Source organism: Mustela erminea, chromosome 1, assembly GCF_009829155.1.
Source record: "Mustela erminea isolate mMusErm1 chromosome 1, mMusErm1.Pri, whole genome shotgun sequence".
Taxonomy (NCBI): domain Eukaryota; kingdom Metazoa; phylum Chordata; class Mammalia; order Carnivora; family Mustelidae; genus Mustela; species Mustela erminea.
Window position 1 is genome coordinate 111,291,650 of NC_045614.1, and position 23,257 is coordinate 111,314,906.

Here is a 23,257-nt window from a genome sequence, read left to right on the forward strand (position 1 = left end):
GGTTTCCAACATTTAGTTACTCATCTTTATAATTTTTTGTATGCATGAATACCATCTACATTATTATTATTTGTTTCATATTTTTTATTTAAATCTGCTCTGGACTTTTTTTTTTTTTTTTACTGAAATCCTTATTTTTGAAAGCATGTTGCTACTCTAAACATAAAAATAAAAATAATGAATAAAAAATTGTTAAATTCTAGCAGAATAATATTGTCTCTACAAGACTGAATTTGAGACCTGCCTTTCCTTACTAAAAGGGAAATGAGTATCAATGGCATAGTGGCATCACCTTGAGATTTTCTTCTCAATAATATCAGGAGTAAAAGAGAAATGAAAAAGGCAGGACTTTCTTGACATATGGTGGTGACAGATATTGAAAGTTGACTCATGCAATTTCCATTTCTAATCCCTGTCTTACTTGCTGCCTGGCTCTGCTTTATAAGCTGTAAAAGTAAGAACAAGACTTTCTAGTCTCCTTTGCAGTTAATGGTGGCCATGTGACCCAGCTTTGGTCTGTGAGACATAAGAAGTTCCCTAGTCCCCTTTTCCTCTTCCTTCTTTTTTCTGTTTTGAATGTGGACGTGACACCTGGTGTTACAGCAACCTTTTTGTGACCAGGAGATGGCAAGCACGAGGCTGAAAGCCCGTATCCTAAGGCTGGCAGAGCAGAAAGGAAGAAAACAATGTCAAGCAGCTGCCCCAGACCTATGTACCTCCTCACTTCTTGCTATGTGAGGAAAATAAATTCTATTCAAACATTAGTCAATATTTCTCTTATTATTCACCAAACAGAATATTAACTGATCCTGTGTTTCTTAATTCCATATGTGTGGCACCTGAAATCAGCCTGACACCCCTGGTGGCATGTGTTTCATGCTTTTCGAGAATCTTGTATAAGAGAGCTTGTTAGTTTGCTAGGGCTGCCATGGCGAAGTACCACAGACTGGGTAGCTTAAACAGCAGGAATGTATTTTCTTCCAGTTTTGGAGACTAGCACTTCAAAATAAAGGTGTTGGCAGGTGTTTTAAAGTTCAAGATCAAGGTGTTCTTTTGAGGTCTCTCTCCTTGGCTTGCAGATAGCCGCTATCTCACTGTGTCTCACATGGTCTTTTCCTCTGTGTTGTCTGTGCCCTAATCTTATTATAAGGACACTGATTACATCAGATCAGAGCCAAAGCTAATGGCCCCTTTTTAGCTTAATCACTTCTCGAAGATCCTGTCTCCAGATTGTCACATTTTGAGGTACTGGGGGTTAAGGCTTCAACATATGAATTTTGGAAGGACACAACTCAGCCTATAAGAGAGTCTAATAGCTTATTTTTTAATAGAAATTATTTTTCCTTCCCTGCAATCTTGCAGACACAACATAGCATGGCTCATGGATGTTCAAAGTCCACAGGCAGGATCATGAGCCTGCAGATGAGGAGAGAGAGTCCTGGCTAGGCAGCAGCGGGGGCGGGAGGGGAGGAGGGGTGGTCATTATATGCGTACTTTATACACTATATCTATTGTATATATAATATAGTATATATATATAGTATATATTGTATACATATTGTATACACTATATCTATTGTGTATATATATATACTGTATATATATATTGCAAGTAATAATGTATATGGAAGTATCTGGCACATGCTAAGGATATTTTGTCAAATTTAAAATGCCATCAATTATAAGATGCTCCATTATGCTCTGTGCCCCCAAACTGGTAAAATTGTGCCATGAGAGCTTCTAAATTAGAGATTTGGGAACCCCAGCCCAAATTTGCTGAATTTGAATTTCCTGGGATGAAGCTTAGAGATTGGTAGTTTTTAAATCCCCTGTATTTATTTTGATAATGGGGTACCCAGGCGCCAAAGCAATGGCTTTCAACATAGTCAACATGTTACAGAACCCAAAATTTAATTCTAAGGTGTCATCTTTGGAGCTATTTATCAGTTTCTTAGATATTCTATAGGAAGCCTGGATTCTATTCTATAGGAAGCCTGGATTTCAGCCTTTGCCAACAAAATCCCATTGCCCAGATACTTTACATTTCCTAACACATTCATGGGATTCCAGAGAGTCTCAGCTTAGGAGTTGCATATAATAAATACTTCGGTAGAACATGTAAACCAAGCCCAGTTCTAGTGGTAGGAATGCTGTAGCATGCACTCTCTTAGTACTATATTCGTGACCCCTGTCCTGGACTATAACCTGGGGGTGTTGAACCCACATCTGTCATTCTGCATTTTATGATTCTAAGTGACATACTTTTAGTTAATTGTGGGCATATTTTAAACTTTCCATTAAACTTTAAAAAAAAAAGTAGTTCAGTCTTCTTAAAAGTTATTTTTCGGAATGCCTATGATTGACTCCTGACCCACGTCATGCTACTATGATCCCAGAAAGAGCAAGGATCAAGGTGAGAGGAATGCTCTGCACTCCACTCTTTGCACAGGTCATGCGAGCACCCCACAGGACGGCCTTCAAGACAACAGCAATTCCCCAGTTCTCGCACCCACATTTGTATGTGCTCTGTCATCTCAACAGGGTCCAATCCCCTCATTGTACAGCTGAGCAGGTCGATGCCCCCGTCTCCCTCCCTCCAACCCAGAAAGTAGATGACTTTCCCAAGGTCCCATACAAGGTAGCCTACTGACACGGAGCCTACTCCCAGACTATGTCCCTTGCATTCCTCCTACTCCCCGTGATCTAGCAATGCGACTTCAGAGGGTCTTTATCAAAAGGTCAGGACAATATCACCAGTGTCTTCTAGTCCAATGGGAAACTGCCCTGAATCTCACCCAGATCATTCACTGAGCCATATAGTTCCTGTTTTCATGCAGATTCCATCTGAGCCCTGGCTAACTCCCAGGGAAGCACATATCAGATCTGCTGTCTATTGGCAGAACTTTGGCTTAGAACGTATTTCAAATGCTTCCCATTGAACATTGGCAGCCTTGAGAAAATATGGCCAGGAAATTATTCTGGGAAGCTCGATTGCTCTATGACACTTTACAAGGAGAAGCTGATGGCTTTCCCTCCCGAGCTCTTCCCTCTGTGCCCAGAACAAATGACTGCATATTCCTGTATGTGCCCTAAATTAGGAGAGGGCCAGGTCTGCTGCCTCCTGAATAGAGGGAATGTCTGTAACGGGCAGAGCCCTCCGCACAGTGCACTGTGCTTTGAGCCAAGTTCTTTCTCCTTCAGTTTTGAAACCCTTGGGCATTCCAAGAGAAATGTAGTCCATGTGTTTCTGATTCATTTACACTTAAATCATTAAAATGTTGTTTTGTGAGCGTTATTTGATGTCTGAGGAGCCTATGAGGCTTCTTAATGAGACTTTTAAGGGTTTTTTTTTTCCTTTTTTCTTTCTTTTTTTTTTTTTTTTTTTTATTTTACTCTGGCTGAAACAGAAAGCAACATTTTGCTAAAACAGTGCCCGAGTTCAAACATATTCTCTCATCTCATATATTTGCACCCACATTATCGACCACAGGCTTTTACTAATGCCAGGACTGGCAAGACTGACATTCAAAAGTGTTAAAATAGAGAAACTGGAGAGAAAATGGAGCAGGGAGAATTCCAGCGAGATTCAAACCTGTGTTCCCTGAAATGTGCCAAAGCAGCAGTACCAGAGGGTAGAGAGTACATGCATTTGCTACCCTGGTTAGACTGGGGGACGGGGTGGCTCTCTCGGTGCACTGGGGGACAGCTAATACTGCACTTCCAAAGGCATAATTTCCTTGAAGCCTCATAGCAGCCCTCATTTCCCAGATGCGAAGTAGGCTTAGATGTGCTAAGAGTTGGACCCAGAGTGCACAGTTGGCTTGGACAGAAAGGAAAGATTACAGTTAAACTCTGACTCTGAGTTTCATGCTCTTTTCAGAATGTTTCAAGTTGAGTTTCTCCATGAATGTTGTATTTGAAATACCAAATGGACTAGAATATTTCAGGGAGAAGCAGTACGACCTAGTGGATAGGATCCCCTACCGCTTTCTAACTGTGTGAACTTGGGTACATGACTTAACCTCTCTGGGTAGTTTCCTTATCTGTAAAATGGGGATGAACCCATTACCCAACTATACAAGATATAAAGATGATTAAAGGGAATGAACACATTTCTAGAATAGTTCCTGAAACCTAAGATTCAATAAATGTTAACTATTAGTCATAAAAAAAAAAAAAGCTGGATAATCTTGGCAAGTTGTAGAAATTCTCTGAGCCTCAGTTTCCTCATTTGTAAAGTGAGTACAATAGTGTGACCCTTACAAGTTTGTGGGAGCGCTTGAGATGGTGCATACACTTAGTGCTGTGCCTACACAGAAAAGGTTCTCCGTAAAATCTACTTTTCACACCCAGACATCCTTCTCCCTGTTGAGATTTAATTGTCATTGTTGTGGGGGGAGGAATTGTCCTCTTATTCAGCTCCGTTTAGATCTGGCGCTGCATTTCTCCACAATCTCAGGGTGCAGATGTGTATACAGTCCCGCGTCTTCTCTGCCCAGGGGGTGCGGGCTCTCCTGAAGAGATGGACCCTCACTGGGCTGGGTTGGTTGTGTGCCCTGTGATGGTTAACAGAACAAGTATTGCTTTTAAGTGGAGAAGAACCACTAGCCAACTGCAGGACTTGGGGCTCCCTCACATTCCTGGCCAACGGCTCTGTTCACAGGAAAATCTGTCACTGTTTGCAGGCTGACTGTGGCTTTGGGATTTGGACCTTTTTTCCTTTCCTAGTGTAGATGTCAGAATTGCCTTCTTAGCTGGTTGTTTCTGCTTCATTGGTGTCTTTTTGCCAGTGTCCTAAGGAAGAGCAGGAAACTATAGCCATCTGGCAAGGGAGACTAAAGAGAAATTAGACTTTGTCCCTCTCCACCCTCACACACACACACACACACACACAAAACACACACACACACACTCCATACAGTCACACACATTTACTCATACATTCACTAATACACATTAACACACACACTCATATGCATTCACTCACATTCACACAAACTCACTCATACCCATTCACACATTTACTCATACAGAGTCACACACACATTCACAGACTCACACAGACATGTTCTCTCTCACAAACATGCACACACACACACACACACGTACACACACACACACACAGAGATACAAACACCTTTCCGAGCCTCTCTCTCAGTTTTCTCTCAAGAGCTGGAGCCAGCCACACAGGATAAAGGAAGGAACTGGAGGAGCAGATCTTTTCAGGAGGAAGACAGATTCTGCTCTGTCAGGTTCCTATGAGTGTGTGTAAGAGCAAGTCAGAGGAGAGAGAGAGGGAGAGAGAGGAGGGTGAGAGAGGGAAAGAGGAGAGAGAAGAGGGAGGGAGGGAGAGAGAGGAAGAGGCAGAGGGAGAGAGGGGGAGAGGGGATCTGTTGCAGGCAGGGGAAGGCGTGACCTGAATGAAGAATGCCAGCCAATTCCAGAGACACACAGGGACCTCAGAACAAAGATAAGGCATCGCTGACACCACACCGGGGACAAGCTCCCAGGAAAGTCAGGCCGAGGGGACTGAAGCCAGGCAGCCAGGAGCACCCCAGGCAGAAAAATGAGGTAAGTGCCAGCGCAGGAGTGGACATGGGAGGGGGGCCCTTTCGGGAACAAGGTGTCAAGTAGCCTAGGAAGGTTTGACCTTGTCTCCAGGCAGACTCACCTGCCTGTCCTGCGGGTGTGGCAGGGGCTTCTCATCAATCCCTGGGGCTTTGAGAAGGGGAATGTGGGCTGGGCGCTGCCCTGGGACTGCGGAGACAAGCAGCTCCAAATAGGAGACTTTGTGCAAATCCTGCCCCACGCTGCCAGGGCTCAGTTTCTCCCTCTGCCAGTGTTGGGTGCTGTCTGCTGGCAAATGTGACTTTCCTCCTGTTGCCCTCAAGGCTGATTTTTTGTTTTCCTTCCCTGCAAAGAGCATTGGTTTATCTCTTCCAACACTTTGTGAGTTAGGTATGTGTTTGTGTGTTTATTTGTTCGGACCGGAAAAGAAATCAGCTTCCCACAGCTCAGCTCTGCGGTTTCTCAAACCTTCAGAAGTTTGCCAGTTAAAACCTCAATTTAGAAAACGAAAAACCTGTCCCCATTTTACAGTTCCCTATAAATTTCTGCATTTCTCACTGAAATCAGAGGCAGCTGGTGACATGAATCAGGCTATGAATTGTACCAAATGGCTCTTAAAGGGATACCACAAATTTAAAAAAAAAAAAAAAAAAAAAAGCCTTTGGCGTTCTAAATCCAGGACTTTAAATTCTAATTGTTTTTAAACTCTTCAACATTTCCTATTCCTCAGCCCATATTTAGAGTTACTTGATCCTCCTCACCAGGCATTCCTTCTACGTTTTCCTCTGCAAGTCTCAAAACGCAACCACTATAATTATTTTTACTATTTTTAAGTGTTAATGGTGTTAAAAATACCAAAAATAAAAAAAAATGAAGAAGAAGAAGAAGGTAAAAGAAAAACACCCTGCTGACGTGTTAAGACTCAGCACCTCTTTCTTCTCAGTTGGAAAAAGGCTTCTATTTGTTTCTCTTCTGCAAAGTCACCTAGCAACTTTTCTGGTCTGGGGCCAATGGGGGGCTTCGGACTGTGTTAACTCTTTGAGCTCAGATCACCTGTGGTTCAGAAACATAATCAGGTCTCTAAGGTTAATTTGATCTGTTTTTTAAAAATCCGTTGTAACATGAAGCCTGCCATCTAACTTCATTTTCCTTTCTCCTGAAAGAGATAGGATTTATGCCCGTCTACATTGAGTGACAGTTCAACTGATCTGAGGAGAGCAGAATCTTATCCCCACCAGCCCAGGGCCCAGCCATACCAATGTACAGGCTGATGAACAGCCCTGTGTCTTTCTGCTCATTTACTCCTTAGCACAGAACAGCTCCCCCCGACACACACACCTTATTTTCCACCTCAAGGACCCGATTTTTCAAGCCACAGCTCAAACATCATCTCCTCTTCCCTGGCCAGCACCCCCAGAATGAGCATCCTCTTCTTTGTGTTATCCCTGTTCTTGGGAGCTACATCTCTCTTCATCTTCAAAATAGTTTACTGTTCAGATCCCTATCGACTAACTTAAGTAGAGGATCTATCTCTCGTTCACCTTAGTATGTCCAGTACCTAGCATAATGTCTGTTTCCTATTAGGGTTTCAATAAATATTAGCTGAATAGAATTCAGTCCACTAGCAAACCGGTCAGTGGAGAAATGCCCCACTAGAAGTCTCAAAAGAGACTTGCCTCACAGGGACACAACACGTCAGAGTTTGTAGAGTACTTTTAAAGGCCTCTCTTTTTTGGCCGTAGATTTTAGATGAAGTAAGGATTTACAGAGAAGTGAGGATAAAAGCCGTTAAGCAACTTGTCCAAAGCCACGCAGATGATCTTGAAAAGGCTCTGCCTCAAACTTGAGTCTTCAGACTCCGAGTCCAGGATTTTTTTCTACTACACACATTCCACCAGACTCTCAACCAAGTGTATAATCCTATACCAATAGCTCCTGATTCTAGCCATACATTAGGATCATCTGTGATGCTTTCACAAGTGCCAATGACCAGACCTCACTCCAGACCAATTAAACTAGAATTTGTTGGAGAGGGGCTTTGTTATTAGTATCTTTTTTTTTTAATTTCTACATAAAGCCATGAGTTTTTTAATTATTTTTCACAGGATTAATTGCTTTGGCCCAATGCCTAGACATGATATGGGCATGGACCCAGCAGCTTCCTCTGTTAGCTTTTGTTACTCCCTTCTTCTGTTGAAGCTAATTCACCATATGGTGTTGGGCATGACATGTCACTACTTGGGATATCCTTTTCATCATCTGTCAAATAAGGGCATTGTCCAAGGGATCTACACAGTCGCTTTCGACTCTCCTACTCACAAACAGTCTTGGTGTGTCGTGTAGGTTGGAGGGAGGGAGGGAGGGAAGGGAGGAGAGGGAGAGCAGAGGATACAAAGTGCTACTTCTTCCACAGTCATTGACACACGGGGGCATTTTGTGCACTCCACATAGTCTGCTCCTGCAGAGGGCCTATCCAATCCCAGCTTTAGGGATTGTTTGACATGTCAAGCAAATGTAGCTAAACTTTTTGATTAGCTCGAGAATAGGTAGCAGGTGTCAGGAATTCCACAGCCCCTGCCTGCTGTAGAGGAAACAAGAAACATCCAGAGGGTTTAAACAAAAGCTGCCACTTACATTCTTCGACTGGCAGCTCCTAAAGCAAGCAGGCATAGGCTCGAGCCCACTATGTACAAGAAGATATTTGTTTCATATGTTTGAAACTGTTTGGCGAAGCAAGCAAAATAGAACAGAAAGCTTGTTCCCACACTGGCCCATTACCTACCACATGTGGGCCTTTGGGACTGAATGAGGTTGCTAAGGGCAGCCAGCCCCTGACAAGACCAGCATTAGGAGGCTCGGAGTCTCCTCCATGTGGTCTGGAAAAAGTAGGCACGGAGAAAGTTGACCTTTCAGCTTTGCATAATCTGGTTGTCGCTATTGCAATGAAGTCCAGCTTGGGAGCCAAAGTTCTTTCCTAACCTCTGCTTTTCGGGAAGCAGCATGATGGCATAATTATAACTAATGTTTGCTGAGGGCTGGGCTGTTAACAAAGAACTTTCCAATCCACCTTTACTCTGATAGTAGCCCTGTAGCGAGTCATTATTTTCACCGCTTACCAGATGAGGACACTGAGACCTTACGTGGCTTCCCCAAGAGGGGTCAGGTAAATAAAGTCAAAGGCTGAACTTGAAACTAGCTCTTCTGACCCAAGGCTAGGGCTCTCCCCTCCCCAGGCAGAACTGAACCAGAACTCCCACACCTGGCAACATTCGTACCTTTCCTTACTTGAAATTGAGGCTGTCTGCCCCTGAAAGACAGGGTTTCTAGATTCTGCTTTCCTGGGAGCTCACAGGAGAGCTTAACCTATGGCTTCCCTTCTCTCTGTCTTGGAGGCCCTCCCTCCAAGATTGGTTTTAAAAAAAAATATTGACCCTGGCAATTGGATTAAGACATTTTGTTTCCTCAGTCAAAATCTCACAGGTTCCTATTGCAGGTACAGTGGAAAAAAATTAAATGACTGTATTATTTCCTTTTTATTGAAAAAACAGTATAAATTCCTTCTTGACAAATAGCACATCACATATACACAAAAATTAAAGTTAAGATATTCACATTCCCACTTCAGAGATAGCCACTGTTAATACACTGGTGATATCCTTCTAGGCCTTTTTGCACTTACCTCTTTATCTTTCATGGAAATACCATATGAGACAGCTAGATAATCTACATTTATAGTTAACTTGATGGGTTACATGTTCAAAAATTCATGTGTGTGCATATATACACATATATGCATCTCTGTGCTGGAGAGGGAGATTTAGGGAGAGATAACTTCCTGCTTAGCAAAGTGTAGCCATTATAGTAGTCCCTGTTCATCCAGGGAGGATAGGTTCCAAGACCCTCAGAGGACCCCTGAAACCACAGATAGCAGGGAACCCTATAGATACATATATACATACATACATACATACATACATACATACCTATGGTCAAGTTTAATTCATTAATTAGGTGCAGTAAGAGATTAACAATAGTAACTAATAATAAAAATAGAACAATGATAACAATATACTGCAATAAAATTATGTGAATGGGTCGGTTTCAAAAAATATCTTTTTTTTAAACATTTTTAAATTTAAATTCAATTAATTAACATGTAATATATTATTGGTTTCAGAGGTACAGACCTGTGGCTCATCAGTCTTCTATAATACCCAGGGCTCATTACATCACATGCCCTCCTTAAAGTCCATCATCCAGTTACCCCATCCTTCCATCCCCTCCCCTCCAGCAACCCTCAGTTTGTTTCCTGTGATTAAGAGACTCTTATGGTTTGTCTCCCTCTCTCTCTGGTTTCACCTTATTTTATTTTTTCCTCTCTTCTCTTATGATCCTCTGTTTTGTTTCTTAAATCCCATGTATCAGTGAGACCATATGATAATTGTCTTTCTCTGACTGGCTTATTTTGCTTAACATCATAACCTCTAGTTCCATCCACATCGTTGTAAATGGCAAGATTTCACTTTTGACGGCTGGGTAATATTCCATTGTATGTATAGACCACATTTTCTTTATCCATTCATCCGTCCATGGACAGCTGGGATCTTTCTGTAGTTTGGCTATTGTGGACATTGCTGCTATAAACATTGGGGTGTACATTTGTATCTTTAGGGTAAATACCTGACCAGCAATCGCTGGGTCATAGGGTATCTCTATTTTCAACTTTTTGAGGAACCTCCATACTGTTTTCTGGCATGGCTGCACCAGCGTGCACTCCCACCAACACTGTAAGATAGTTCCCCCTTTCACGAATCCTCGCCAACTTCTGTCCTTTCCTGACTTGTTACTTTTAGCTGTTCTGACCGGTGTGTGGTGGTATCTCATTGTGGTTTTGATTTCCCTGATGCCGAGTGATGATGAGTATTTTTTCATGTGTCTGTTGGCCATTTATATGTCTTCTTTGGAGAAATGTCTGTTCATGTCTTCTGCCCATTTCTTGATTAGATTATTTGTTCTTTGGGTGTTGAGTTTGACAAGTTCTTTATAGATTTTGGATACTAGCCCTTTATCTGATAAGTCACTTACAAATATCTTCTCCCAGGGCGCCTGGGTGGCTCAGTGGATTAAGCCGCTGCCTTCAGCTCAGGTCAGGATCTCAGGGTCCTGGGATTGAGCCCTGCATCGGGCTCTCTGCTCAGCAGGGAGCCTGCTTCCCCCTCTCTCTCTGCCTGCCTCTCTGCCTACTTGTGATCTCTCTCTCTCTCTCTGTCAAATAAATAAATAAAATCTTTAAAAAACAAAACAACAACAACAACAACAACAAAAAACAAATATCTTCTCCCATTCTGTCGGTTATCTTTTGGTTTTGTTGACTGTTTCCTTTGCTGTACAAAAACTTTTGATCTTGATGAAGTTCTAATAGTTCATTTTGCCCTTGCTTTCCTTGCCTTTGACAATGTTTCTAGGAAGAAGTTACTGCGGCTGAGGTCAAAGAGGTTGCTGCCTGTGTTCTCCTCAAGGATTTTGATGGATTCCTGTCTCACATTTAGGTCTTTCATCCATTTTGAGTCTATTTTTGTGTATGGTATAAGGAAATGGCCCAGTTTCATTCTTCTGCATATGGCTGTCCAATTTTCCCAACACCGTTTGTTGAAGAGACTTGTCTTTTTTCCACTGGATATTCTTTATTGCTTTGTCGAAGATTGGTTGACCATACATTTGAGCGTCTGTTTCTGGGTTCTCTGCTCTGTTCCATTGATCTATGTGTCTCTTTCTGTGCCAGTACCAGACTGTCTTGATGAGTACAGCTTTGTAATAGAGCCTGAAGTCTGGAATTGTGATGCCGCCAGCTTTGTTTTTCTTTTTTCAAAATTCCTTTGGCTATTCGGTGTCTTTTCTGGTTCCATATACATTCTAGGATTATTTGTTCCAGTTCTGTAAAAAAAAAGTTGATGTTATTCTGGTAGGGATTGCTTTGAATATGTAGATTTCTCTAGGCTGCATGACATTTTAACAATATTTTTTCTTCCAACCCATGATCATGGAACGTTTTTCCATTTCTTTGTGCCTTCCTCAATTTTTTTCATGAATGCTCTATAGTTTTCTGAGTACAGATTCTTTCCCTCTTTGGCTAGGTTTATTCCTAGGTATCTTGTGTTTTTAGGTGCAATTGTAAATGGGATTGACTCCTTAATTTCTCTTTCTTCTGTCTCACTGTTAGTGGATAGGAATGCAACTGATTTCTGTGCACTGATTTTGCCTTCCAAAATATCTTAATTGTACTGCACTCACCCTTCTTCTGATGATACTGAGATGATAAAATGCCTATGTGATGAGATGAAGTGAGGGGAGTGACATAAGCACTGTGATGCAGCATTAGGCTATTACTGACCTTTGGAAAACATGTCAGAAGGGGGAACATCTTGCTTCTGGACCAAGGCGGACTATGGGTAACTGAAACCATGGAAAAGAAAATGGTGGATAAGAGGGAGCCACTGGAGTCAAAAAATGCTAGCATAATTTTCCAGCATGGACTTAGGCTGTATAAGGCTCTGGTACCACTTTCTTTCACCTATGCATTCATCTATTCATTTCATTCATCATCTATTATATACCAGGCTATAGGCTAGATCCTTTATATACATCATCTCTAATGCTCATGTGAGTCCTACAGTTACAAATTATAATATCCTCTAGACATACAAGGAAACTGGGCCTCAGAGAAACTATTATCCAATATTTCACAACCAGTAAGTAGAAGAATGCGGATTTGAACCCAAATACATCTAACTTCAGGGGCTGTGTCTAAAGCAGTGCAGTGTGAGATAAGCAGAATGGAAGCACATTCAGGGAGCTGTGGAATCTGGAAAGGTTACTTATCACATGGGAAGACTTAAGCTGGATGGTGGAGGATAAATAAGGCAAGCAGATGAAGAATGGGTAAGGCATGTGCAAGGGGACCAAGGCAGGACAGGCATGGCTTACTTTCAGAATGACATGCCAAGGCATAGCTGGAACTGAGATGAGGCTGGACAGGCAGATCAATGCTAAATCAAAAAGGGCTCACCTGCCATCCTGGGAGTACATGCTTAATCCTGCAGGCACAGTGAAGCAGCAGGGTCACATGTGTGCTTCAGAAAATAAACTTCAGCAGAAAAGTGCTGAGTGATGTAAAGTGGGGGACAAGGAAGATTACTTAGGATACACTAGCAGTAGGCCAGTTAAGAACATTTAAATTCATAGACTGGAGAGAAAAAAGTGGATTTCCAAAGCATAGGAAACAGAATACATAGGACTTAGGGAAGAAGTTTATGGGCCAGGTTTGGCGTATTTGAGTTCAAGGTCATTGGGTCTTGCAGGAGGAGCAATCTATAAGATGCCCGATGTGGTGCATGTTGGCCATGAGTGTTCTGACTAGCCTTGGACATCTGAATCATTATTGCGCCACTTTGGGTGTGTTCCGTTAAGTTTTATTGAATTTTCCTTGCGCCTTGCTTATGCAATTCTTTTAACAGTCCATTATCTCTGATGCCTAAAGCTGGAAATAAATTGTAGGTTTCTGATCCTTTTATAAGAATACTTACCAAGGTGGGGGGGACTTGTTTTGCTTATTCTTTCTTAGTTCAAAATTTTGCATACCTTGACTGATTTTGTTACATCTGTTTAAGGAATGCAAGATCTCATCATTGAGTATAAGTCTCATCCCAGCATTACCATGTCATTATTATTTATTTTTTATAAAACTGAACCAAGTGTTTGTGATTCTTAAATGAAGCCCAAGTTGAAGAAAGGATATCGACTTTTACCTAATTATGAAATTTACATTCTTTACAGTAAAATAATATGTGTCAGAGTCCCAAATAGGGGATTATCTAGGAGACTTGAATACTTATTAAATCTTCAGAAGAACACCGTTGGAAGAAACTGTAGAATTCATGGAGTCATCATCTACCTGTAGAATAAACTGGATAAGCAAGGCTCCAGGTGGAGAAAAGTAAGAACAGCAGGCCAGTGGCAGAGATACGCCAACAGCTTGGTCTCCTAGCTGCTTAGTTAAGGGGTGAGGACCTATGTCCATGAAAGTAAGCAGATCCATTCATGTCTTTCAGGTGGCTCCTTCTCTGGCATGCTCTGTGCTTCTCCTTCTTGAAAGCTTCAGCCCATACCGTGGAGCTTAACAATATGTTTGGCCAGATTCAGTCACCTGGCTATCCAGATTCCTATCCAAGTGATTCAGAAGTGACTTGGAATATCACTGTCCCAGAGGGATTTCGGATCAAGCTTTACTTCATGCACTTCAACTTGGAATCCTCCTACCTTTGTGAATATGACTATGTAAAGGTGAGACCCTTGATGTTCCCTAACTGAGCCAGGTTCTCTACTGGAGAATCTGCTGGGGGTTAGAGAAGCCTAGATGAATTAGATACTGTGCTTACCCTCCCAGGGTAGCAGTCCAGTGAGGAAGATGCACCAAGTTACAACCTGATGAATGAAGGTTGGGGTATGCTAGGTGCAGGCTGAGTGGTAGACCTAGAAAGGACTAGAAGAGAAATTGTGGCTGGCAATGTATAACTCAGACAAACACAACCTCCCCCTTTTTCTTTCTGTTCCCAATGTCCTTAATGTTTCCACTAAAGAAAAGGGCAGAGACTCCAGAGTAAGCATAACTAGACTGAAGCACAGCCATAATTATGTCCAAATCAGACACATTAGAAAGCATTGCCACTTCCATAAGTAATGATCAAGTGCTGGAGAAGGGCTGGGTATGCAGCAGTGCACAGTAGCAGGTGAAATCAGAAGGTTGGACTGGGGTGAGATTCTGAAGGGTCTTGAATGTGATGCTAAGGAGTTTGGATTTTCTCTGCAAAGGGTGTGGGCAAGGTTGGGGGGGCACCATCAGAGGTAGATGTAAAAACCATGTGAAAAAGGAGCAGGAAATGATTAGAACATTGAAGCAATATACCCTGGAATTTAGAGAGAACCCACAAACAATGCCATGGATGGGAAGCTGTCTTTGAAAGGGGGGCTGAGAGAGGTTGGAGTGCTTCTGAGAGATCAAGTTTACTGTGGCTGTGTCTGGCTCAAAAAGGTGTGGAGGCCTAAAAACCTACTTTCTAATCTCTCTGTGGCTTTCTGGAAAAGTTCTCATTAAACCACTCTCGAGTAGATTTTATATATATTTTAGCGTTAATGTGGTCTCTGTTCTCCATAGTCGGTAATTCAACAAGAGTTAACCTTGTATTAACCAGAATGTTTGATCAACAGCAAAGTAGTGAATTTACAATGTACTTTTATACTTGTAATCTCATTCACTCTTTAAAACAATCCTGTAAGACAGGTACTACTACTGTCATCCTTCATAGACAAAGGAACAAACCCAAGAAAGTGAAGCTACAGCTAGCAAGTGGTGGGTCAATTTCCAAGCCCATGTCTTCTGACTTGCAATCCCATGCTTTTCTGGCTACACCAAACTGCTCTCAAGTTGCCCTCCACTGAGCCCCAGGGTACTGCAGGGGCTTATAAGTCTATTGTTGGGAGGAGGGGGACAGTAAGTGGGACTATGAACCCCCATCCTGCTTAAACTCATTTTAAGTGTTGGGTATTGCTTATTTTATATATTGGGTCTGCATCAAAAATCTCATTTACAACAGGTTCCTGTGACTAAAAACTTTCCCGAATTGGTGCTCTATGACAGTTTCTTAGCTTCAGCACTATTGATATTTTGAGCCAGGTAATTCCTTGCTGAGGAAAGTTGTTTTGAGAATTATAGGATTTTTAGCAATATCCTTGCCTTCCCCTCACTAGATACCGATATCACTCTCCCTCCAGTTGTGACAACCAAATATGTCTCTAGAAGTTGCCCATGTCCTCAGAGGGACAGAATCTCCTAATCTGAGAATCATTGCTCAGTGGGATGCTGCCCTCTGTGAATGTCCTGGGCTGGGGACTGTGAGAATTTAAAGATACAAAAGATCTGGTCCCTTACAAAGAGAGATGAACCTAGAAAAGTAGCCATTGTGTAAGATGGAAAAGAGTAAGGACACCAAGAGACTGAAAGACACAGAATGAGGAGAAGGGAGCTGGTTGCTTAGGAGATGCTGTGAGTGGCCATCTAGACTAACTAAGAGTTCTCAGGAATCCATTAAAAATGGAGCTGACTGGGCACCTGGGTGGCTCAGTGGGTTAAGCCACTGCCTTCGGCTCAGGTCATGATCTCAGGGTCCTGGGATCGAGTCCCGCATCGGGCTCTCTGCTCAGCAGGGAGCCTGCTTCCTCCTCTCTCTCTCTCTGCCTGCCTCTCTGCCTACTTGTGATCTCTCTCTGTCAAATAAATAAATAAAATCTTTAAAAAAAAAAAAATGGAGCTGACTTCTCAGAGTCACAAGGTTCCCACAAGTAGGATTCACTGAGACTCTAGGTGTCAATCATCATAAAGTGAAATTTCTGACAACATGGTAGTTATGTCTTCCAGAATATAATCCAGCCTCAGCCAGAGGCAGACTCCAGGAAAAGATGCATTATGGGTAGGGGCCATTAGGTTAACAGACTCCTCCAGCCCATTCCCCCAACTAATGCTGGTCATAAAACTGGGGCATTCTCAAATATTTGGATTAGAAAATGGACTTAACCAGAAGTAAAATGACCAAACTTGGCTTAATAGGACAGTAAGTTCCAAGATTTAAACAATGCTAGATGTGAACTTTCTAACTGCTTTCTTCTCTATTTTCTAACATGTCAACCATTGAGGATTTTTTCAGTGAAAACATTTGCTTTTACAAGTAGCTGAGGCCTTAAGACTATGGACATTACAGACTTTTTTTTCTGAGCTGTAACAGTAATTTACTTTCATTATCCGCCCTCCCTTCATCCACCTGAGGAATTGACTTTCAATTCATATACACTTAGCAATCATTTCTCACAAGTTCTCCTCTTGTTCAGCTGCCCAGCTTGACCTTGTTAAGACTCCGTTGTAGAGATAATAAACACACAACAGAGGATTTAACTCACTCCTTTGTCCCTAACAAACTGAACTTCCTGCAAGACAGATTAAGTTGCTGACATCAGCTGCATTTTATAATGGAAAAACAACAACAACAACAAACAACAAGATACTCTTCAAGGGCCATGATAGAACATGTAGACCTCTTCTGACACTGAATTAAGGACCCTGGCAAACAATCTATGCAAAATTTGACCTTTGTGGCTGGAGGATATTTTGGGAAACTGATTGATGGGTTTCATCAGGAACAGTGAGATACCTTCTTGAAAGTCCAGGCAGATGGAGGTAGGTCCCCTGGAGGGGTAGCATGGTCCTGGATTCTTGCCCGGGATTCAGGAAATGCCTGGGCTAGTACCGATCTGCCACTAACTCCTGAATGAAAAAAATCTTAGAGTACTCTTTCCACTGCAAATAAGATTGTGACCCCTGGGCATAGCAAAGAAGCAGTCTGCTCCCTGAAGGGCCCTACAGTTCTTGCATCTAAGCTTTCAGACACCTTCTCCCAATTCCTTTAGGAAAAGGGATTAACGTATTGGGCAGGGAGGGCAAGGTGTATCTTTCTGCTTGTGCTGACTCCCTTCCAGAATGCCATCCCAGCATCGACATCTGCCTCCCTGCAGAGGTTCCAGCGGCCATGGGGCCTGAGCATGGGACACAGCCCCTTGGCTGGCTGACCATGGGTGCTCAGGTAGAGACGGACCCTGTGCTCCTATATCCACAAGCACCCGGCGGAGCTCCTCTCCCGGAGTCGCAAGCTCACAGAATGCCACGGTGCGGTGACTCTCTGGAGACTCACCTAATCCATAGCAATTGTGAGCATAGTTTTCCAAACATTTTCTCCCAGTTTTCTTCAAACAAATCCTCTCCTAGGCCCGATATAAGAAACAGGAGAGCAGCTAGCAGGTCGAAGGTGGTTCTGAGGCTCATTCTTCTCACTGGTCCTCCTCCTTCACCCTGAAGGTCCTACCTTAGAGAATTTACGTCCTGAGTATTGCTTTAGTCCCCTCTGTGCAGAAGCAGAGCCTGGAGCTCAGAATTCAGTCACAAGACTAGTACTCTGGCCTCAGAACTCCTGATCCCTGAAGCCTTCCACATGCAGTTGAAAGCCGTTCCCTTTTTCTACTGGCCCCCTCCCTCTTCTCCCCAGAATATGTACCTCTCCTGGCTGTGACTGAGAGCAGGAAGAAAGCAGCCACATGCCATGTTATTCCCGGAGTAGTCGACATCCCTCTCCAAAATTCCGTTTTCTCATCTGTTCCATGAGGGGGTGACATGAGATGATCCCTTAAGTCCCTTAAATTCCTGGACTCTAATTCTCCTCCTCCTGCCAGAACTGCCCAGATGACCCCACCAAACCCTCATTAGCCTAGTGAGGATAATGCCAGAAACCGGTAATAATATGTTACAGCCTCCACTTCTCTGAGTTCTATGGCCCATAAGCATTCCAGTAAGAGCCTACCGACTGCTGGGGTTGTCTTAGTGACATGTCATTCAAAGAGACTTGTAAACACACCATACCACCACTGTCCTTTCCCAAGCAACTTTAAATATCACTGATTTCCATCTGATGGGATAGTAATTCCTATTTTGAGGCTTTCCCACTCTGTAGCTAAGCTCCCCTGGCAGGTCAAGGAGTAGATTTAAAGCACCATCCAGCTCACAGGGACCCTTTCTGGCCCATCAAGGTGACAATGATGGAACAGCTGACTCAGTCCTACGGTAGCTTGAGGAAGAGCAGGACCCCGGAGCTGCGGTCCAGATGCTGTCATTTTATGAAAATTCCTCTCTGGCCTGATTTCCCACAATCTTCAGTCTCCGAGGCGTGTGCACATCTGCACGACAGCATCTGCTTCCTGGGAATGTGGCTGCAATGTGTGGATTCCTGCATGCATGGATGAGGCATACAAGTCACAGTCGGTGACCGCTGCAGGCGAGGAGCAGAGCACGGGCGCTGGCTGGGGAGTCAGAAGGGCTGGCTTCTTGGGGTCATTCTCCACTAATGAGCTTTGGGTGGGTGAATATTTCTGGAGATGACTCTGCTTCCTCCTCTCTCAAATACAGGAAGTTGAAACCACCAGTCTCCAAAGACACCTTAGCCCTGATATTCTGTGCATCTAAGACCTCAGAAATCACCATCACAACCGAAGCCTAGGGAAGGATATTTCATTGGCCAAGGCCACACTGGGACCAGAATTTATATCTCAAGACTTGCAGTCTTTTCTTCTTTAAAAAAAAAAAAAAAAAAAAATTAAAGGACAGTGAAGTCCCATCATGTGGGGGCTTAGGTTTTTAACATAATGTAAATGTAAATAAGTATAATATAAGGCAAACATTGCCTATAGTCAAACTTAGACAATCTCTTCCATATAATAGAGCCCTCTCTTTTGGTACACCCGGAAGGGCTTTGTTCCCTAGGAATATAAAATTATTTCCTTTGGTCGGGCATCAGATGAGGTGGTGACTCGTGACTAGAAAGGGGCCCCGGAGCAACAGTCACAGAAAGACCTACTGAGGACGCAGAACCACCGAGGGAATCCCATAGCCACCCAGACCCTCTCGTCAAGTTCACTTCACAACGTCTGCTCAATGGATAAAGAGATAATAAGAACCTGAATTTGGCTTTTATTCTCTCTTCTTCTCACTGAGTACACACAGCTCCACTGGCATCTGTTAGCTGCTCATGTGAAGTCACACCACTTTCTCCTGTCAAGCCTCTGTCCTTGACCTACTCAACATTTCCTCCATTCTTCCCAATGTTCGCGCCTTTGTTCCAATTCTTAGCGCTCTCGCCTAGTCTATTGCAATCATCTCCTAAATGTCTACCAGCTGTCCGTCCGTCCCTATCCAGTCCACCCTCTAGAGGCACATGTCCAGAGAGATATTCTTAAGGCATTTCTCTGATTGCGACACTCTCAAATCCTTCAGTGGCTCCCTGCTGTCTGTGGAATGAAGCCCAAGAATCCCAGTGAGAACCTACTAGAAGCTGGACACTGCACTAAAGACAGGGCCCACGAACATGAGTGAGATAGTACCTGCCCTCAAGAAATTTGTGATTTCATAGTGTGTCACGAGATAAATACCTAATTAATAAATTAAAGCTGTGTAAAGTAACACATAGGGTGGGGAGTTAGTCATTCCTGTGTTCAGGAAAGGCTTTGGATGTTTGAGATAAATCTGGAAGGGTAAATAGGAGTTCACAGTGCAACTCCCTAAGCTTCTCTAACTCCCTAAGTATCGGCTTTGTCATTAGTACAAAAAAAAAAAAAAAAAAAAGAGGAAGAAGCTCATAATGAAATCGTATTTTCCTCACAGGTAGTGAGGATTTATTTGATTTTTTAAAAGATTTTATGTATTTATCTATTTATTTGACACAGAAAGAGAGAGCACAAGCAGGGGAAGCGGCAGGCAGAGGGAGAAGCAGACTTCCCGCTGAGCAGGGAACCCAACTTGGGGTTCGATCCCAGAACCCAGGGATCACGATCTGAGCCGAAGGCAAACACTTAACTGACTGAGCCCCCCAGGTGCCCCTGTGGGAGGATTTAGATGAAATGCTGGCTGTAGGTGGAATTCCTACTGCAAGAGGCAAGCTTGCCCAATGCTTCCCAGATCAAGCTTTAGAGCTAGTCAGACCTGGGGTAGGTCCTGCCTCTACCTCTTACTATAAAATGAGGATAATAATAATAATGCCTACCCCGTGGACTAACGAGACAAATGTTTTCATGACATATGTCCAGCACATATGTAATTCCCTCAGCAATACTGTTGGAGTGGTAGGGATGGCAGTGGTGTGAGTGAGAGAATGGTTGCTTGCTGTCACCGGGTGCTCAGTGAACACCGTCTTTTTCATCTGCTCTGAGTGTACCACTAACTGGCCCTCTACGACCTTGCTTGTGTCACTCACTGTTTTCAGGCAATTTATGGAAAAATACTTTGAAAGGACCAATCAGATGCAAGAGGTTATTTCCCCTGTGTGTTTACCTTGTAGTAACACACATTAATAACATTTCTAATTCATTGCCACACTTGATTCTCGTAGAATAGGAGGAGTGGGGATGATTACATTTAATTTACAGCAAAAGAAACAGCACAGGGGCGGCCCCGGTGGCTCAGTCAGTTAAGCAACTGACTCTCCACCTCAGCTCAGGTCTTGATCTCAAGTTGGTTAAGTTCAAGTCCTGCATAAGGCATGGCGCTTATTGAAAAGAAAAGAAAAGAAAAGAGAAAAGAAAGGAAAGAAAAGAGAAGCAGCGTAGAGAACCTGAGTGGATTTGTCTAGTCTCCACAGTTCTCAGGCCCTGGTCTGCTTACTCCCAAGTCATAATTTTATCTCTCCACTTGGTCCTTCTCTGTTAGAACAGGTTTGTCCTGGAAGAGATCTTGGTCTGTTTCCTCGCTATGTATTATTCCTAAGGCAACACTGCCTATCAGGGTAATTTAGTAGAATTTATAAAACAGAAGGTCCTTGAGGGTCCTTATGTTGTCTACATTTTGTTAAAGAACTTTCTCTTTTATCCTCACTTTGAGAGGAAATATATTTTACAAAAATAACAAGAAATGGAGAGTGCACTGTGAGAGTTGAGAGTGTTTGATTTATCTGTTGGTGGCACTCAAGGCCTAACAGTAATCTCCAGCTCATTCTACCAGCCCGTTGGCCCTGGGAGCTCAGGGTAGGGAGCACAATCTTGCAGCAGAGCAGGAAAAGGCCCATGTCTCCGGGCGTGGAGCATAAGGAAGGCACTCAGGTCTAGAAATCGTTTGCTATTTCTGCTTAGATGCTGGACAAATGAGCTCCCAGCTCTGGGCCTCAGTTTCCCCAAATGTCCAGGGAGGAAAGTAGACTTGCTGGCCTCTCCAAGCCCTTTCCAGTTCTGATGGCCTATAACTCCCCACCCAGTACTCCCTTCCCCAGGCCTCATTGGGTCAGTCTGTTTCCTGCTCTGTTATTGAGAGATAAGTCCATCCCAGGGCCCTGCTCCAAGATTGACTCCCCTGACCCCCAGGCTCCTAACTTCTGTGCAGTGTTCTGTGTTTACTCAGAACATGTCCTCGACCTTCAGGCTGTGGCTGACCCCAGCGACTGCAGCAGCTCTGCTAATTCTCTGGGGGTAGACAGGCGGCCTTTGCCCCTGAAGGGAACGAGAAAAGAAGAGAGGTTTCTCATGAATTTTGGATGTAGTCCCTAGGGGGATTCTTCCCCTCCTGAGATAGCAGGTTCTGATTCTAGGCTCATGGAAATCAAGAAGTGGAAATGAGCTTCAGAAAAGTGTGACCAAAGTTCATTTTAGGCAGGAAGTGCAAACAGCACAGACTCTGGGTGATGGAAAACAGAAGGAAGGTCCCAGCGCTGGTGAGAACACACGGGTGAGCTCAGATGAGTGTGAAGTGGGAGTTTGTTTTTATGTTTGTTTCTTTGGCTGGTTGGTTGGTTGTTTTTTGTTTTTGTGTTTGTTTGTTTTTTGATAGAGGCAGCTTGTTTGGCTGACCACTGGGGTCACCAGCCCCGGGGTCCCAGGGCACCTGGTGTGCAAATCTTCATGCTTATGTGGACACAGGCTGTTCTCTGATAGACCTCGGTAAAAACCAGAGCTTGAATTTCCTTTGGTACGCTCATAAGGGAAAAGGTAGAGAATGGGAGGTATTGGTTTATTCATTCATTCAGCATTTATTGGATGCCTACTATTTACTGGAGCTTAGAGTATAGCAGTAATTAAAACATACAGAAATTCCTTCTTATATGCTTATGTTGCACTGGGGGAAACATAATAAACACTAAACACAATCCACAGCGAACGTAAACAGTGAGAAGTAAGGTGATAGTCAAAGAAATTCAAAAGAGCAGAGTAAAGAGGGACTGTGTACAGAGGGGTGAAGGCTGTGATTTAGATATGTTGGTTAGGGTAGTCCTCATTGACAGGGTGACATTTGAGCAAAGACTTGAAGAAGTTGAGGAAGTTAGCCACGTGGCTTTCTGGGGAAAACCCTTCCAACCAGAGGGAACAGCCAGTGCAAAGGCCCCGAGGTGGGCAAGTGACTGGTGTGTGTGAAGAGCAGCAAGGACGGCAGTGTGACTGGGGCAGGAGGGTACAAGAAAGAGAAGTGCAGACAGAGAAGTGCAGATAGGGAGCAGGAAAGGAGGACCAGATCACCACTGGGGGTGGGAGATAAGACTCCTGCTCAGTCCCCATGGGCAATGAATGACAGACTTTACAAGCTCTTTCCGTGCCATGTTCCATGACCTCTTGACTCTCAGATGACTGTATTATATCCTGTCCCCCACAGAGGCCCAGAGATGATGGTGGGCTTACAAATGACTAACAATTGGCTCTGGCCTGGGGAGGAGATAGGGTGCACAGTAACGCACCCCTCACCATTCAGACATGCTAGACGGTCATTACCTCGAGCCAGAGATAAGAGTCAAATGCTAAAAATAGGAGGGGATGAGTTTTGTATAATTTGTCTTTAGTGCAATTTAATGAATTGCAACTTTACGAACCCCAATTTCGAATGATGGCTATGTCTAACAGCAGAAGTTGACAGTTTGTGCTTATACACTGGGACGAGCCAGCGTCGGCGTACTACTGCCTGCAGAGGTCCAAGTGACAAGTGACCCATGAGCTATGAGGGGCAGAGCGGGAACCAGACACCAGGTCATCTGGTCCTTATTCCGGCGCTCTGTGAGGGTTTCCACGT

General features: G+C 43.5%; 1 protein-coding gene across 3 annotated transcripts in view; it reads left to right on the forward strand.

Annotated features, from left to right (window-relative positions):
- Window positions 1-5,162: 5,162 nt before the first annotated feature.
- Window positions 5,163-23,257, forward strand: part of MASP1 (mannan binding lectin serine peptidase 1) — a 65,597-nt gene continuing 47,502 nt past the window's right edge. Inside the window, exons 1-2 of one of the 3 annotated variants that reach the window (XM_032338016.1) lie at window positions 5,163-5,571; window positions 13,677-13,908. In XM_032338016.1, the coding sequence (XP_032193907.1) occupies window positions 5,567-5,571; window positions 13,677-13,908 (237 nt within the window). In that variant the 5' untranslated portion in view covers window positions 5,163-5,566. Of the gene's footprint in view, window positions 5,572-13,665; window positions 13,909-23,257 lie in introns of those variants that run through there. The other 2 variants (XM_032338034.1, XM_032338026.1) reach the window with 2 other exon arrangements.